This window comes from Natator depressus, chromosome 26, assembly GCF_965152275.1.
Source record: "Natator depressus isolate rNatDep1 chromosome 26, rNatDep2.hap1, whole genome shotgun sequence".
Taxonomy (NCBI): domain Eukaryota; kingdom Metazoa; phylum Chordata; order Testudines; family Cheloniidae; genus Natator; species Natator depressus.
The window spans coordinates 5,857,531-5,876,077 of NC_134259.1; the positions used below are offsets into that span (position 1 = coordinate 5,857,531).

The 18,547-nt window shown below is 46.5% G+C and overlaps 2 protein-coding genes across 7 annotated transcripts in view; both read left to right on the forward strand.

Moving 5' to 3' along the window:
* Window positions 1-6,556, forward strand: part of SLC39A14 (solute carrier family 39 member 14) — a 28,632-nt gene extending 22,076 nt beyond the window's left edge. Inside the window, exons 8-10 of the mRNA XM_074940344.1 lie at window positions 172-379; window positions 1,357-1,541; window positions 2,140-6,556. Coding sequence (XP_074796445.1) covers window positions 172-379; window positions 1,357-1,541; window positions 2,140-2,286 — 540 coding nt within the window. The 3' untranslated portion in view covers window positions 2,287-6,556. The remainder of the gene's footprint in view (window positions 1-171; window positions 380-1,356; window positions 1,542-2,139) is intronic.
* A 2,142-nt stretch (window positions 6,557-8,698) lies between these two features.
* PPP3CC (protein phosphatase 3 catalytic subunit gamma) overlaps window positions 8,699-18,547 on the forward strand; it is a 52,556-nt gene continuing 42,707 nt past the window's right edge. For all 6 annotated transcript variants that reach the window (XM_074940155.1, XM_074940150.1, XM_074940151.1 and 3 more), the window contains exon 1: window positions 8,699-8,856. In XM_074940155.1, coding sequence (XP_074796256.1) covers window positions 8,805-8,856 — 52 coding nt within the window. In that variant the 5' untranslated portion in view covers window positions 8,699-8,804. The remainder of the gene's footprint in view (window positions 8,857-18,547) is intronic.

The window sequence follows — 18,547 nt, forward strand, 5'->3', positions numbered from 1 at the left end:
CTATCTCCCCTGGGGTTACCAGTTACAGCTGCTTGGAGGCGTTGGCTTAGTCTGCAGAGATGGGCATGACACTGGGCAGCGCAGTAAGACAAGTGGAGTTGTCCGCAGTCGGGCGTGGGTTGGTGACCCAGCCAGTGGGGTTCACGTGTGACTTGGGGTGCTCCCTTGCAGGACCTGCAGGCTTCCCAAAGTGCGTGCTACTGGCTGAAGGGGGTGCGATACTCTGACATTGGCACGCTGGCCTGGATGATCACCCTGAGTGACGGGCTCCACAACTTCATCGACGGCCTGGCCATCGGTGCCTCCTTCACAGTGTCTGTCTTCCAAGGGATCAGCACCTCCGTGGCCATTTTCTGCGAGGAGTTCCCCCACGAGCTGGGTACGTGGCTCTTCAGCTGTACACCTTAACTGCGTTTGGTCCCCATCCAGCCAAATATTTAAGCATGTGCTTAAGTCCTTAAGGAAAGCATGAAAGCACTTGTTTAACTTGAACCTATTTCACCATTGTCTTTCAACCGTCAACAAAATGTACCAACTTCTCAGTCATTTAAAGAGACGCATGTGCGTGTGGTGGAAGACGGTATGTGAAACATGCTAGCCAGGGTAGGAAAACTGTGGAATCACATGGTGTAATCTGTTCTGAAAACCAGGGGTGTTTGTGATTAAATTTAGATTGAGAGACAGCTGGTAAAACGCCTGTTATGTGTTTGTGTTTGAATGTAGAGAGTGATACATGGAAGTAGATGTGGACCTCAGGCACCTGGCGAATCAGCGATTCTGTCAGCGTTGCAAAGTTTTGGTTCCCTTGGGCTAGGGTGGCCTTGTTCTTGCAGTTAACTGCATTGATGTGGCTTGACACAAGACTGCTTCTTGAGCAGTGTAGGGCACTGCTCTGAGGGTTAGGAGGACCTTGGTTCTATTCCTGCCTTTACTGCCTGCTCACGATGTGACCTTAGACTAGTGACTTCCCTCTCTTTACTTCTGTTTCCCCAGGTGTAAATCAGGATAATGATACCCTACTCTCTCTTTAAAAGCACTTTGAGGTCTATGGATAGAGATGCTCTATAAGAGCAAGGCATTATTTATTATTATTTTTTATTATGTAAGGCCTTGATTCAGCAAGAGGATTGAGCATTGAAGCATTTGAATAGTCCCATTGACTTTGACTTCAGTGGGGCTACTCACATGCCTAGAGTTATGCATGTGCTTAAGCACCTCAGTGAACAGGGGGCCTGATTGCTGAGTGCTGTTCTCCAGTGGGATGCTGCATTTGGGCAGCTGATGCATCCATCCCATAGATGGTCATGTGTAGCTGTCTGTCTCCTCCTCCCCCTTACGTTATCCTCCCTTTTGCAGGTGACTTTGTCATCCTGCTAAACGCCGGAATGACAATCCAGCAGGCGCTCTTCTTCAACTTCATCTCGGCCTGCTGCTGCTACATAGGGCTGGCCTTTGGGATCGTGGCAGGCAGCCACTTCTCTGCCAACTGGATCTTTGCTCTAGCTGGTGGGATGTTCCTCTACATTGCACTGGCTGATATGGTAAATCCCAAACCGACAGTAGCTGCTGGATAGGGGATCGGAGCATTGCAGGGGGTTTTTCTGCAGTGACCACTGGCCAATGAGCGCTGATGAGCCTCTGTCAGGATTTCTGTTGTACAGGAAAGCTTTGACGATACAGGGCTCTGGGAGCTAAGAGGACTTGCCTAACGGCAATGCTCTGTAACATCATGTGCAGTACAGTAGGGTTCCCTCCTGGCTTTTCACAGTGAGGCCTCTGGGTGATTTTGAGGAGGGGTATTGACTGGCCTGTGTATCTGCAACCCTGGGCACGGAGGGGAGAATGGGGAAAATAGAGCATACAGAGGGATGGTTATTCCCTCGTGCCCACCAAATGTAGGGTGTGTAGCTAACCTATAGCCAGACCACTTTGAGCTGTAAATTTATCAGATTTTAGCCTAGCAGGATTGGACGGGGTCAGGGTCAAGAACACTTGGCCTTGATTGTGAACAGCTCTATATAAATTTAATGCCTAATAATAGATGGGGGTATACAGCGCTGGGATCTGCATGTGCAAATTCACAGGGAGACTGGAGGGCGGAGAATTTCCACGACTGAAACATTCCAATTCTTTTCTCAGTTCCCTGAGATGAATGAAGTGAGCCAGGAGGACGAGCGGAATGGCAGCGCCTTGATCGCCTTCGCTATCCAGAACGCAGGGCTGCTGACGGGATTCATTATCATGCTGCTGCTCACCATGTTCTCGGGCCAGATCCAGATAGGGTAGGGACAGGCCTGGTTTGATTGGGCTTTCCCACCTGCAAGCATACGGACTGACAGCACCTGTATGAGACATCAGCATTGCAAAAGCACTACAGAAAAGAGGCATTTCTATTAAAACTGTTCCGTAGACTTTGTATCGTTTATTTCAGGGGGGCTGATGAAGCTCCTTCCCCTAGATCTAAAGTGACCCAAGGACCTATTTCCAGTGTAGCATCCCTTCCTCTACTGTTCTTGTGTCAAAGGGACTCCTGGAAAGGACATGTGTGAGGATCAGGAGAACGGGCTCACTGGCTCCTTTCTGGCTACATCACCCCCTTCGGAGAGCTCCAACCATGGACATGACTTCTTCCCATCCTCTTCGGGTGGCTGCGGATGGGGGATGGATGTGGGGTCAGCGCTGGAGGTGAGGCCACTTTACCAAGGCAGACGCTGTGCTTGAGGCTTGTGCCTGTCCATCCCTCGTACTCAGTCTCTCCACGGGCAATGGAAATGCGAGGCAGGGGAACAGCCATGGGTCCCAGGACAGCCCCAGTATTTACCCACGTTACCTGTAGCCTCCAACGCTCCGATTGTGCACGTATCTGGTGTTTCTCTTGGGCATGGGGAGCATGCCTGCCTTTTGGACCTAAATATGCAGTCAAGAGACCTGTTCGAGAAAGGGTCTCCTTCCTCCAAAAGCTTCACGTGCCAATGTCTCTGCAGAGTGTGCTGGGCTGGAGGAAAGGTACGGCGTGTGAAAGAGAGATGAAGAGGTCTGGGAAGGTTGCACAGGGAGAGGGATGAGCAAGAACGTATCCTGCTGCTGTGCTGGAATCGATCCTTTCCTGGCACAGGTAGTGGGTACTGAACTGGGCAGGCAGCCTTGGTTCCCCTCCCCCCCTGCGCTTGAAAACTAGTCACAGCTGTTGCTGCTCTGGTCTCTTCCCACTGGCTGCAGAGGCAGCACTGAAGATACCAGGGCAGGAGGAGTGTTTGACGTGCAGTCAGACTGGCTTCGGCGGGAAAGTTATGCTGCTCCTGTAGGGGTTTAATGAACTATACAGTTGCATCTGCTGGTCAGAATGACACTAAGGGACACTTCTGGGTGGCTTCCAGGAGGTAGAACAGCCAAACGCCGCGGCCTCTCCCAGGAGTCCCTCCATCCTAACGCGGGACACTTTGAGAGCGGAGGGAGCTGCGCCGTGAAGTGAAGATGCTGCAGGATCTCACCATTGCAAGGGAAGGGCATGGCAGCTGCATTCAGACCAGGGCGGTGTGGAGCACAAGTCCTGGTACCAGTTTCTCAGGCTTTCCTGCGAGAGCGATCCTTACACTGTGACCAGGTTCACTTGGAATTGGACATCTGGTTTTAAACACTGACACTGCTGAGTTGCAAGGTTTAAATACTGTACTTTTTCTTCATGGCACAGGGTCTCAGGAACACAGTCTGTGGAACTGGAACCCAGCTCTGGGTAGCAGCAGGAGTTGGGAAGGGAGTTAAAGGCATTTCAGAGCTCTGCTTCTGGGCTAGCTTTCCTCCGATTCACTAGATGAACCGACTTATTGTTAATGTTTGGCCCCTTCAGCTTGGGCAGGGAATGAGGTTCCCCTCACCCTTGGGTTGTTCCAGATTCTGCCTCCCATGGTTGTGAATTTGTGGCTGCTGACTAACAGAAGTTCCTGCCTCTGCTACTAGCTTGCTGGGTGACCTCTGGCTAGTCACTTCCCCCCCCCCCCTTCTGTGCCTCAGTTTCCCCATCTGGAAAATGGGGATAATGATGCTGACCTCCGTGGTAAAGTGCTGTGAGATCTACTGATGAAAAACACGAGATAAGAGCTAGGGATGGTGATTATTCTTATTTCTGTGGGGAGTGTCGAGTTTGTTGCTGCCAGTCTCTCTCTTGTGATCATTCCGTCTGCCTGATCGGCTCCCTGGTAAGGGAACAATTGTTGTCCAGGCCCTTGTCTCGTAACTTGTCCGTTGACACACAAAGTTATGGTGCCTTGTTATGCTGTCCTCGTGGCAGAGGCTGAGCAGAAGCTATTCCTGATGGTTTCCCCCTGCAACCCTTCAGAAGAAAGGTGAAAGGCCTGTTCACTTATCATACCCAGTGCTTTCACACCCTACACCTCAAGGGTCTAGGCCCCTCTTTGGCAAATGTGAGCTGGGCAGCTATACCAGGCCCACTGCCTGCCTCCCTTCAGTAAGGGCAAGCTGAGATCGGAGTGACTCCAAAGGAGTAGATGTCATAACCAAAACCACCTGGGACAACAGCATGTGCTGTGGCAGGCACAGCGCCTCCAGCAGGATCATGACTTGGTTTGACTGCCGGACCTCTGCCTTCTAATGCCTAACTATTTCCTTTTAACGTGCTCAATGAAGACTGGATATCAAACCCCAATCTCCTGTAGCTGTCAGTCATCCATCCACGATTGGCCCTAATGGAGAGAGACAGCTGGGAGTCATTTACATACGGCAGAAACCATAGTCCCTGTCTCCTTTGTAGCACTCCCAGAGTCCTTGTAAACATGTTGAACAAGAGAGGGTACAGTGTAGAACCCTGTAGTACCTGTGCAATACAGCCTTTTGTTTACATGACCAATTATCCATAATAGCCTACTGGGCTGCCCTATTTTAGAAAAGGATCAAAACCGTCTGTCAACTTGGGCAAGGGACCACAGCCTTGTCAGCGGTATCTCACGTTCACTGCCTGTATCTTAGGTAGCTGGCATACTGTCTTCCTCCATAGCCAGGAGAAAGACTTTTCTTCACGCCATTCTTGCTGTTTATGGCTCAGGCCTAAACCCTACTTAGTTTAGACCATCTTTTACCAATGAATGCTTGATATGGGTTGGCCCAACTTTGCCAACTCCATTTCACCAAACCCTTCCTTGACATGTTTATAAAAGAACTAGAATAGGGGCCTCTGGAAAGCAGTAGACCCATCTCCTTTCCCACAGGACAACCATCGTTGTGGGATTCCTGCTGCCCAGTTGAGAGGTGAATGGAATAGGATGGCACTCTTTTGACTAACACGGCTGTTACTCTGAAACCACTCTTTTGTGTGAGTCACACGGGAAATTTTTTGGTCAGGCCAGCATCTGTCATCAGCAGCTGACCCGGAGAAGTTCTCATTGTAACAGTGAGGAGGCCAGCTTCTGGGAACAGTACTTGAGAGGGACACTGCCTGCAGTCAAAAAAAGCATGCACTACCACTGGTAGGAGAGCTGCAGCCCTCTAGCTGAGTTACGTAATGTTTGAGAGTGAGAGATTTAACCCCTGTCTTAAGGGGAAAGGTCTGGCTTGCCTATTCTCTCTCAAGGAAATTTTTGGAAAGCACATGACATCTAGTGCATTCCAAAAGGGAGAAGAAAATAGCTCTGGAACTATGAAAAAGCTAAGCCATCTCTGGCAAGGATGGTTCAATGGTACACAGAGAGGAGGCACTGCACTGTCAGCATCTGGCAAATCGGCCCGTCTCCTGGAACAACACCCCCCGCCCCCCCACCCCAAATTGTACTTACTAACAAACCAAAACTGGAAACTAAGCTGTGCTCCAGGTGGTAGGAAACTATAAGAACCGATGTGTAATTTCCTCTGGGCTGTTCCGAGCCCTTGAACATGACAGAGAAATTCTGAGTCTTTTCTCTAGTTTTCCCTTCAAGGTGTTCTTGGGAGCTGACGACATCAGGAAATTTGCAGGCTGGAAATTCGGGAGAGTTACCTACGAAACATTCTCTAAGTACACGTGTAGCTGGGGGAGGCAGGTAATCAATGTGTTATTTCAAAGGGGTGCCTGGAAGAGGCTCCTCTCTCTTGTTTGTGCAGGATGGTAGAAACCGGAGGGAGGGAGGGTGTGTGTGTGGCAGGGGCCGGAGGGATGGCTGAAAAAGGAAATTGACATTAAGTTGAGCTTGTGAGTGTTTTTATTTATATTTCCCTTTATACATCTGATTTAGAAACTCAAGTTCCATCTCAGTATTTTAATATCTCAGGTGTTATAAGAAATACTTGTTGAAACACTTCTTGAAACAAAGAACATAACTTATGTCTTGTGAACTGTAAAGTTTTTATTTGTAAAATTCCATAAATTAAAATCTATTCTGTAATGAAAGAGAATTGCAAGTGTGCTCTGTGCAGTATTGAATTCTGATTTAAAGGCAGTATATAGCCTGAATATTAAAGAACTTCCTTGCGGTGAGATCTGTTTAGGTTGCAGAATAGTCTCCCTAGGGAAGAGACTGAAGCTTCATTACTTCAGATGTTTAAAACTAGACTGGGGGGCGCGGGACTTAGGGGTGGCCTGGAGGGAGCGATCCTACATTAGAAGGCTGGGCTGCATTGGATGATGTAATATAACTTTTCCATCTATAACTTCTGATTACCCAGCCTGGGCGGATGCTGGCTTTAAGTGCAGTGCTGCGTTTTAAACAGAAGATGGCATTGATGCCCACTCACGCATCATTTGATCGGTTGGAAACTTTGGTTTGTGGTGCCCCTTTCTCACACTTTCACTTTCTGTGTTCACCTTCTTAAAACGATATGTCCATTCAAAATGCTGTCTTTGTGCATGCAGCAAGCCAATTGCCTGTTACGATTTTAGAGGCCCCTAGAGGGGCCTGGGGATGCCTTGTGGATTTCACTGTAGTTCACATGAAGCGAGTCTGGGCCAGAGGTGCCTGTGTCATTCTTGCTGCTTTATTTATTTTTTAAAATGAGCATAGTCAGTTTTGACTCAATGTCACGTTCCAGGCTCTTGTACGCTTAGCCCAAAACTGCAGTAGCCTGGTTGTAACCACTTTTGTTTAAATAAATTTTTTTATTGCTTTCAAAAACAACTGTTTCCCACCAGGTTTAAACAAACAAACCTTGAACCATCCTGGCTGCCCTTACAATACATAACACTGAACAATAAATTTGGGACAAATGTGACTTACTGCTGTCCTCCTAATGCAGTGTTTGAGTTGAGAAATCAAGCGTGCTCATCCAGACCGTGGATCAGTAAGGTTTCTTCAGGATTAACTTGGCTATGTTGGGCATAGACCAGAGCTTCTTGACTGTTTTAAAATCATGGCTACACAAGTACCTCTTTTTATTTATTTTTTCTGTCAGCAACTCTGTACCTCAGACTATTGGCTCAGTTGAAATCCCAGAAACTTTTGCAATTTTTGCTACAGTTAACCCCTCTTCTCTGCTAATTTAAAATGACTTTTCCCCAATTTTAAAAATGGCTCCTTTAAACAGTTTTCTCTAAAGATGGGTACCTGTTTACCAATAATTCTCAAGCTTCTGGTTACAGTCACTGCTGCCTATCCATTATCTCTAAATTTGTCAGTCTCATTCAATTACTCTGCCTGTATAGGAGTACTTGCAATTCCCTTTTTTCCTGTTTAAAGGTGAGCCTAATATTCTTGTTTTGTTAAATGCATACCCTTTGAAGAGTGTGTGTGTCCGATTAATGGAGCCCTGTGTTCTGAGTGTGTGATGTCTCCTTTCGAAGGGCTAGCTTGAGCCCTGGGGCTAGGGATGATGGCTGAGTGCCCTGCAGCCTGTTATTTCTAGGGCGGCGGCGAGGCAATGTGCATTAGCAAGTAGGTTGGTGGTTGGGCAGAGTGGTGGAGGCAGTGTCCTCTCTGCATCGCAATCCCTACACATGTCATCAAAGGAAAACTACTGCACAAAGCTGGGGTGGGGGGAGAGAGGATAGGGAGTGTCCTCTCACGACCCTGCCATGCTTTCCTGCAGGATGCAAAATCCTGTGGTCTGGGCCATGCTTTGGGCCTCTGCCCCCGTTGGGTAGGAGGCCTTTCCCCTTAGGCGGTCCCTTCTGTGATAAGAGGATGCTGGGTTAAGGGGTGGAGGGGGCCCCTGCAGCTCTGCCCTCAGAGGGGGCAGCGAGGGCGACCCTGGGTCTCCCGCAGGGGGCACGAGCTCTGCGGTCCAGGAGCTGAGTCAGGCTCTGGGAGGCGACCCTTAGCCCTGGGCTCAGGCCGCCTGGCTCCCGCCGCAGGCCGCAAGCAGGGCCGGACCCCCGTCACCTAGCAACACTGGTCAGGCAAGATGGAGGGGGGAGGAAAGGGTTCCCCGCAGCTTGGTCACGTGCCCTCCGAGGCGGGCCGTTCCGAAAGGCGCCTGCGGGAGAGCGTCAGCGCGGGCGGGGCAGTGCGCGTGCGCCGCGCACGGGCCGGGCGGGGGGGTGGGGAACTGGGGAGGAACACCAGTGGGGGGCATGCGCGCAGAGGAGCACAGGGACGGGAGGTGGCGCCTGCGCACGAGGGGACATGAGGGGGTTGGCGCCTGCGCGCTCTCTGCTCGGGAGGCGGAGGCAGGGCGGCGCCTGCGCGCTAACGCCGTAGGCTCGGGGACGGGGTGGGGAGAAGAAGAGCTCGGGAGGAGCCGCCGCCGCCCGGACGCCGAGCGGATCCGGATCCCTGCGCCGCCGCCAGCAGCGGGGCCTGCTCAGCCGCCGTCGGAGTCCCGGCTCCCCGGGGGAGGCCGCGCGGGGAGGGGCGGTCCGGGAGCCGACGCGGGGAGGCGGCACCATGACCGGGCGCGGCCACAACAAGCTGCCCACGACCGAGCGCATCGTGAAGGGTGAGGGGCCGGGGCGCGGCCGGGCGGGCGGGGCTGCCCCCCCACCCGGTTCTGTGGCGATGGGGCTGCCGCGCTGTGACTGCCGGGGGGAGGGGCCTGGGGGTTCCCGCGGTCTGGGCCCGTAGGGGGAGGCTGGGGCAGTTGGGCTGGGCACCCTTAGAGGCGGGGGGGGGGTTACTGCGCTTGGGGAGGGGCCCCCGAGTGTGCGTGCGGGGGCTGGGGGGCCCCGCCTGCAGGGAGCAGGCGGGTGAGCGGTGCAGGGTGGGGAGCTGGCTTTCCTGTTGAGCTCGCTCTTCACAGGTAAAGGAGGGGGGCGAGGTCAGGGAGTTGGGGGTTGCGCCTCCCCTCCCCCCGCAGGTGGGGCGCTGTGGGCACGTGGGCGACCCCACTTGCCCATTTCCAGTCTGGGCACTCAGCTTCACGGAGACGAGCCCTGGCCAGTGCTGATGTGCTTTGGGCTCCAAGAAGGGTGGAGATTTGCCCTTGCCCTCCCTAGCCCCTGATGTGCAAGGCACCTCGTTTTGTGCCTGCGGCTGAGTGTCTTCCTGAAGTCCTTCTGCTTTGACATGCTGTGCTTGGTGCATGCTGCCCTGGGCTGAGCACCTCACCTCCTCGATGCTATTTTAAAAGAGCTGATGATGTTGGAAGCGGTTAATAGAGAGGAGGGCAAAATGTTAATCAAGAAGTTCCTGGATTAGTTGGAAGCTTGTACAATGTAGATTTAGCTGCCGTAATTAATCTAATGCCATCTCTCATACCCGCGTATTGGAGAACATCTATTTTATATATTTGATTTGTTTAAATTTTTGCTCAGCAGCCGTCACTGCTATACAATTGCACCGTTACAACAGCTGCTCACTTGGGCATCTTAAATTGTTATATTCAGTCATGCTACCCTGAACCCATCCTGTTACAGGGACTGAGATATGGACAGAAATATGTCAAATTTCACATGTATGGAGCCTCTGCTGACCATTTAGGTGCTTACACTGTCACTTCTACCTACTACTCTAACCTGGGCCCAAATTAATTTTTACCTGTTCAGATGTTAATAGCTGCTGCTTGATACATAGACAAAGTGAAACAGGGTGACAGCCAGGACCCTGAGGTTCCTGTGAGTTGGTTAGATGTTTAACATTTGGTCTTTTTTGTGATTTTAGTTTAATATTGCTGCTAGAAATGAGAGGGTAATGTCAATTCAGCTCTCTTGTATATTAACACAGTGTTAGCTTACATTGTAGCTGAGCCTTTGGACTCATTTCTGGGAAATCCTATTAACAACGATGTGTACGTTGTGGATGCACTAGGTTGAATACATTCAGTAGAGAGAGTATCTTTGGGTCTAGACAGCAGTGCAATATCTAGAAAGCCAGAGTTTGGGAATGGCCTTTGAGAATTAGTCCTCAGCCAGGTGGAGCTCACACACATGTCGTGAGTTATTCACTGGAGCTTAAAGGGAGACCGTATGATCATTCACTACACAAATGCATGCTGACAGTATGTAGTGAAGCATGGGGGATAGTCTCATAAGGAGGCTGCCCTATAGCTAGAGTGCTGTGATTTGGACTGGCTTTGGATGCCTCGGGAGGAATTTCAACCATCTTTTTAAAAAAAAAAAAAAAAAAAAAAAAAAAATTAAAAGGTGGTTGCATTGCACTTATTAAAAGGTGGTTGTAAAATGTATTCACATTTTAAACCTAAAGAGAAATCAGAGCTAATTTTGTTCAATTCCTGCACTGAAAAAGTTTCTCCTGTTCTGTTACAGATTTTAATAATGTTTATCTTAAGAACTTACATTTCCAAAGGACTGTGAAAACATTAGCCTTAATTATGTTCCGTCATAAGCAAGTGGAAACATTGTAGTTCCTCAAGTTTGTCTTATACCTATTATTTTAAAGCAGCTCAGTTTTTCAGTCCTGTGTTAGGCCCCCTTGTATTTCTGGTTCATGAGATATCACTATTAAGCAGCTCGGCACATAACCAAGTGATGTCTGTTTTAACCAAACATCTTAATCTTCAAACATTGTTAATAGTTTCGACATGGCCAGAAGTAGGTCTCAGTGGAAGCTGTCAAGACATTACTTGAAGCAAAATCACTCAGCTATTAGGTATGGTTTTGCATATTTTTTTTTTTTTTTTTTTTTTTTTTTTACTAAAAAGGCCTGGCATAGATCAAAAGCCTATGAAATGCAACAAAACTTCAGAATGGTGGAATGTGATACTTTAGTTAGATGTAAACCCTCTGAAATGGGACTGCAAATGAAATTTCTATTCAGTCCCCTTATTAGCAGTCTCAGCAGTGAGGTTAAGAGTTGGTAAAAAGAACAGGAGTACTTGTGGCACCTTAGAGACTAACAAATTTATTTGAGCATAAGCTTTCGTGGTCTGCAGCCCACTCCATCAGAGGCATAGAATGGAACATAGAGTAAGAAGATATATATACATACAGAGAACATGAAGTTGCCATACCAACTTCCACCTTTTCATGTTCTCTGTATGTATATATATCTTCTTACTCTATGTTCCATTCTGTGCATCCGATGAAGTGGGCTGCAGACCACGAAAGCTTATGCTCAAATAAATTTGTTAGTCTCTAAGGTGCCACAAGTACTCCTTTTCTTTTTGCTGATACAGACTAACACGGCTGCTACTCTGAAACCTGTCGTTAAGAGTTGGGTGGACCATGGGGGCTGACCTCCCTTCTCACACCTATTGGTGGATCATCCAGGACAGAGGTGAAGCATGGTGTCAGGGAATAATGCTGTACACCTCTCCTCTGGGTAAATAGGGCACTGATCTACAAAGAAGTAACTTGTAAAAATAGGCATTCAGACATGTCTATTGTACGGTAAAGGTTCTATTTCATTGTACATGAAGGATAAACTATCACCCTTGGGTGTAAAATAAATAGTCTGGAAAGTAGTGGTGACAGTGAGAGTAGCTGTCTGCAGTGGGGATCCTGATTTTTTTATCTTAACTGAAAGTTATGTCCTGATGACTCGAGTGGACTGGAGAGAGCAGCCCGACTACTGAGCTATATTTACATTTGTCTTTATGAAGAATTCTTAAAAAAACCTGATATTGTTATTTCAACGCTTGGCCAGCTCAAGGCAAAGAAACGAGAGCCTCATCTTTACTTCTTCCTGAAAAAAAGTCACCAAGTTATGTCAGTGTGTTGGGATCTTGACTAATCGCTATGAGGAACTGAATTGCTAAAATCTAGTATTTTCTCTTTTGGCTACAACCACCGTTTCATGTTTCTCAGTAATCCGCGTAATAGCTTTATAATGTAATACTTAACACTTATACAGTGCTGCTGGGTAGCCACTAAATTGCAACCCTTCTGTGAAATAAGGAAGCATATTCACTGTTTTACAGCTGGGCAAACTGAAGCCCTTAAGAAATAAAGTGACTTTCTTAAGGCCATGCTGTGAATGATAGCTAATGCTGGGATTAGCATTTAGCAGTTCCTGCTTTGGTTGAGACCACATTGATAGACATCTCCCACAAACAAGAATTGTTTTTTTCGGGTTAAGATAGTTTATCATCTTTCAGAACTCCCTGTGTTCTCCTCTCTCACAAACACTTAAACTTTGTCAGTCTCATAGCTGCATACCCAGCTTATTTGTATTAAGGGAACAGCATAAGAGGGGGTGAGTTTAAAAGCCCTCAGCTTTTCTTTGCTAGTGCTTGAGCTGCTGCTCTGACAATTCACCCAACAAATTTATCATAAGAACTTTTAGTTCTCAAGATAAAACAGTGTTTCCTTTCTTGTTTCAGGAGTCTAGTTCTTGGTTTGGATTTTCCAAACGTGAGTTAGATCTCAAGACCTATGGCAGCATGCCATTGAGGAGTTAGCCAAGAGAGTAAATAGCAAGTCTAGGAAAGAAGGACTCCTAATAAGAGGTAGCCAAAACTTGGAGATTTCAGTATTTATGGGAATGGAAGACACTGTGTGCTGGTCAAGGTGATGTCTTAACAGTATGCTTGTTCAGCTCAGATGAGGCATAGTTTTTGAGTGGAATATAAATGCACAAAAGATGGTTCATCTTGCTCTTTTTGTGCAGGCCACGTCCCATATATCAGTTGTGGCATGGGCAACTCTTAGTATAGGGCAGCTGTTATTTTTAGAAAGATGGGGTCTGATTATGCAGTCCATATTCGGGCAAAACTCCCAATGATTTCAGTGAGAGCTTTACCACTGAGTGAGAGCTGTAGGGTTGATTCTGATTTGGTATATTCTGCTTTTCTGTGGCTTTGAAGGGGTTCCTTCAGATTGTGTCAAAGTGAATCGAGATGGAGCTAGAAAATTCGCTGCTTTACCATGCTAGGTCAAAACTGTTCTGAGGCCTTGCACTTCGTAAAAAGTTGTGGTTTTAAAATATATACCTTGTTAACATACAGTATTCTTATTTTGAAGTTGAATATATTTCTCCCCTATCTGAGGTACTCACAGATGCTGTACAGCTATTTCATAACACAACACGTGGATAAAAATATCAAACAAATACTAGCCTAAAACTGCATACACTGGGAATGGGAATCTTATAAGGAGGCACAGAGATGGACCTTAATATGAGGGAAATGTTTATTAAAAGAAATAAATATATGTGTGAGGGTCTTCATAATAGCTGCCATAATATTTATTGTTTTCTTTTGTGAGATTAGACAAGATAAACCAACTTAATTGGTTTATCTTGTCTAATGAGAATGAATTTATGAAACACTTGGGAGGTGGGGGAAAGCCTGCTGTAGGTAGTGGTTAAAAGTAAGGACAAAGGGTGCAAACTTGTTTGGGGGACGAGGGGAGCTTTCTCAAATCTTGGGAGCGCCATGCTAAAAGTGCCAATGCCAGCTGACTTAAGACACATCAGTGGGATCCCTAAAAGCCAGGTGGTGTCACAGCGCAAGTACTCATCTGGACAAGGCTCAAGATCTTGAGCATAGATATGGCTATACCATTAAGGGCTATAGCAATCTGGAGATCTCACTGAATATTCCTTAATTATTGACTGATCTTTTCTGCCCCAAAGACACTTCTTAGCTCAGGTGGTCTTAATTTGATGTGGTTTGAGATGGGACAGCTTGCAGCCTGGGCTTGAATTGTCTGCTGCAGAATTCATGCTAACGCTATCAGATCATGTGATGATACATCCAAAAGTGCAACAGAAATCAAATGCATTGCAGACCGTGGCACTCTAATACCTTATGGAAGAGTGAAAGATTAAACTATAATGTGCATCTGGGATTAAATGTCTCCTGCTCAGTCCTGTATATTAGAAGTGGGACCACCAGTTCCTGTGTCTATCAACCTTTATAATATGAACCTGGCTTGAGCAAGTGCTCTAAACTGGGTCTTGGTAGCTAAAAATATGACTGCTCTCTCGTCATTATGCTATCCTCTGATTTATCTGCATTTTAGCAGAGGTGTCTAGGCTGCTACCAAAGCCTAAAATAGGGTAGCAAAGGTATAAAATCATTAGAAATAATTGATGAGGCTTTGTGAAAATATAAAATATTGAGGTGCGTTTGTATTCCTTTGGAGAACCACATATGAAGTGCCGGAATGGTGCAACAACGTGGAAAGGAGGGGGAGAATCCCATGTGTAAGTGGCGAGAGTTGCTGTTAATGGGTGAATCTTCTGTATATAATGTGATTTTTCTCTATTCCTACTATCTGGATATTCTTCTGTGAAAGGTTAAAACTCTGTTCTTCATATTAAGGTCTGAACCTGCTGCTCAGAAGCCCAATTCTCTAGCAGTCAGAACAAATGAGTTCAAATCAGCCAGGTATCTTGATGAAATTAAAATGCTTAGCATTTTTCATTTAATAAAACAAAAAAGACATGACTCGAATCTACCACTTCTACCTGTAATATCATTTTCAGTGTTTAACTGGTTTTATGGCTAGAAAATGAAGGAAGGCTGCTTGCTTAGGAATTGAGTCTGCAGGAAGTAGGGCAGGGTGCCGGCTTAAAATAGTAACGAAGGCTGGCCTGTTTGTGATGAGCAGAGCTATTTAGGTAAATCCTGGAGTCCCAGTGGAGGTAGAGCCACACATTAATCTCAAGATATTAGCTTGTAGACCAGTAATTGACTGAGTTTATCTCTGATGACTCTTTATTGGTTTTCAGGCATCTCCTGTTCAGTCCCTTACGCTTCTGTACGGATTGCCTTGCGATGCCGGGTATGTTTACTAGCTGTACAGTGTGTTAATGGGTTTAGACGCTATTAAGCAGTTTGAAGCAAGGGAGCGGGCTATGTGAAAGCAGCAGTGTTAATATATAAAACTCAGCTGTAAAGCCCTTCTTCAAGACTGGTCTCTTGGCCTGCAGTACTGAGCTGGGTTGGAGTCCTGGGTCAGGAGTACAATGAAAGCTTATGGAGAACAGAATGATTTCTGTTTGATTGGTATTAGTGGGCTCCACAGAGAGGTCAGTCTCTGACTAAAAGGCTGATGGGCTGACAGGATGAAAAACAGAGTTGGGAGGATGGGGGTTGGAAATGGGATACATGAGGAAAGTCCCACATTGATGTGGCAGACCCCAGGAAGGATAGGAGAATGAAATCCTGTTCTGCTCTTTTAAAAGACTTAATTTGCAGGGAGTGGTAGTGTTGTGCTATCTAGACTGCACTCCTGACTTCAAACCTCCAATCTCTGAAGAGGAAGTCTCTCTGGCTTCTCTAGCAGCAGCATCTCCAGCTATGAAGCTATAATAGATTCTTGCTATGTTGCCATTAGTAGCAGAGGTGGAGGTGAGTGTATTGAGTAATATGACCTCTTCCAGCTGGGAGCCTGGGTATGTTACTTACCTGAGACTCCTAGATTTTATTTATGTGAGATCCAGAAATCTAAATCCATCTCTACACTGTTAATTTTTTTGAGGGTGGGGGTGGTGATAAATACCTTCTGGCTTCTGCAAGAGCAATGATGATGGTTTCTGAGACTTACATTTTGCTCCTCTGCCCCCACCCCCAGGTGGGCAGGACCAGGTGAGATAGAATATGCAGCGTTAGCTCCCATAGCTAGCTACAAAAGGCTTTCCATTTCATAAGCAGGCGAGGGATGGTGATCAGGCATAAAATGGCTTTAAAACCAGTAGCAAGATAATTCATCTTATAAAATTGCAGTGCTCAAATTTGTAACCTGAAGATTTCCTAGAGCGTGGCCAATAATAAAGATATGAAGAAGAATGTTCATTCTGGTGATAGTTGTAGGTTTCTTTGTATGATTACTGTAAAGTGATTTCACTTTTTACCCATGTTCATACCTGTAGGATTAATTTTATGGCACTTACCAGGTTTTATAATTGATTTATGAGTAAGGCTGTAAGAAAGTCATGATTTTTTTGGTTCAAAAGTTGTTGCCACGGTTTGCTAAAGCTGTGGCTTTGGTGCAGGGCCAAATTTGAGTGTGCCAGGTGCAGTGCCATTCACTCAGTTGGCCTGGCCACCTCCCGTCATGACAGAGGGGCAGCTGGGCTAACTCGGAGTGAGTGGCTCTGGAACCCTGTGAGCGGATGGCATGACGGAGAGCTGGCCAGACCAAATCTGAGTGAGTGGTATCGCGACCTGGTGCATGTGATCGCAGTGCTAATCAAATTTGTGGGAACTACAAGAAGATGTGATGTGTGTTTAAAAGTTTCTGTTTCTACAACAAAATCACAGCCTGTGATTTTCTTACAGACTTGTATAAGAATCTTTTGATATGTTACAATGGGGTGGAAAAACTCCTCTTAAAATGGTGATTGAATTTAGGTGATTTTTATAAAGGGGGTTTGCTCCTGCTTCGCTTTATAAGTTGCTTGGAGGTGAACTGCTCCAATTGAGCTCTAATATAGGCTCTTTGAGACTGGAGGGTTAGGTTTTATAATACCATATATTGCAACATCTTTCCTACAAACTATCACAGTGATTGCAAGACATTGTCTGGGTGCAGATGACCGGGAACAGTGGAGTAAAGACATTGTACGGTGATTTAGAATCTGTTTGTAACCAGAACTGATCCCAGTGTAAACAGAGCTTACACTGAAGCATTCAGCCATATGATGAGTATTGGAAGGCAGAGAAATTGAGCCATCCACGATTACACCGTGTGACTTGGTAACTTTTCTGCAGTGGATAATGCAAGTAATTGAAATCTTTGCTACTGGTAGTGATTGTCTCTTGCTCAGTATAATGCAACACTTTGGTCTAAGGCCTGCTGGCTGGGCTCTGCATGCCTGTGTCACAGTTAGCAGTGGAATCTTATGAAAGTGTTTGTGGATGTTACTTTGCTTAGGTTTCCCATATGGAACAGGTCAGCTTATGCCTACAGAGCTGGCTTGAGTCTGATCTTAAAAGTACACTGTGCAAAATCACGTTCACTTAAAGTAGGTTTAAAACTAGAGCCAACCCCTCAACCGCCTCTACCCCCTCCCCCCCATGCCGCTGGTAGCGTCAGATTTACATTTACCAGCAGGTGGGGAATTTGTCTTTGATACAAAGACCCTACTGTTTTTGTATTAATAATCTATTAGTGGACTAGCTGTCAGCTTGCTAACCTTGTGAAAACAGGTGGTGAATTTCCCTGTCTGCTGACATCTAGGAATCCCCTCTGGTCTCCTTTGGTTAGCTTACTTTTTTTAAGTAGCTGCAGCTGTTTGCTGGGGACCTCATGCTTTTTTTTTTTTTTTCTTCCCTCCAAGCTTAGTGATGACCCTCTCAAGTCAGCTGAGGAAATCATCCAATCTGATGGAGCTGATGAAAGGAAAATGACAAATCTGATGCTGGGTGGCATACTGTTGAGTGATTGTTTCATAGTAATATGTGTATTTTTAACTGCTGAAAAGTCTGTAGAGCTTCAGTGTCTCAAAGATTTTTCAGGGCTTACTGCTCTCCTTTCTCTACGGCATCTAGCAGTTTGAGATTGCAGTTCAGGTTCCTTATGTTACTGAGCCATCAGAATACTGAGACAGAACAGAGTAAGTCATGGTCCCTGTCCCAATAAGCTTAAAATCCAAGACAAACCAAAGATGACAGATCAGTCATTCAGCTTTGGCTCATTAGGAGCTGGAACTGTTGCATAGCAGTGCAGATGCTTTAAAACTAAATTCAGCTTTCCCAGGCAAGTAGAATATTGGTGTCTTAATCATCAATGGGAAAGGTGGGCGAATAGATTTAGTGTTCCAGTGGGTAAATTTTCATGACTGTCTTGCAAAAACTGAAGTAAAACAGGGCTTCTGCAGGTAGAAGGCTGACACTGCTGGTCTTCCCAGAAGACATGTGTCATGAATTTGGGTCTCAGCTGCAGCCGAGATGTTGAGCTTGGTTTGCAGGGAAATCCCATTGGCAGGAAATGAATCCATGCATGAAGAGTTAATTTACATAATGAAAGTTTTGTAGCTGCTCTTCTTGCTATGAGTTGGGTGGCTGATGCATAGCAGCAGTCTTAAGTTGCCTCTGTTTTAATTAGTACTCCTATTTCAAATCTCACGGCACTCTTGTGAAACCAGAGCCCCCTCTCTACAGATGCTAGGGAAAACGGGAGCAACATGCCCCCTGTGTGTGCAGAGAGTCTTATAACGAATTCCATCAAATGGAGAGGTGAGCAATGGCAGAGTTCTGCACTGTCTTAGACTTAGTCTGCATTGGAAAAGTTTTCCCAGCATAACTATACCAACAAATGCTCCCAGTGTAGATGCAGTTTATC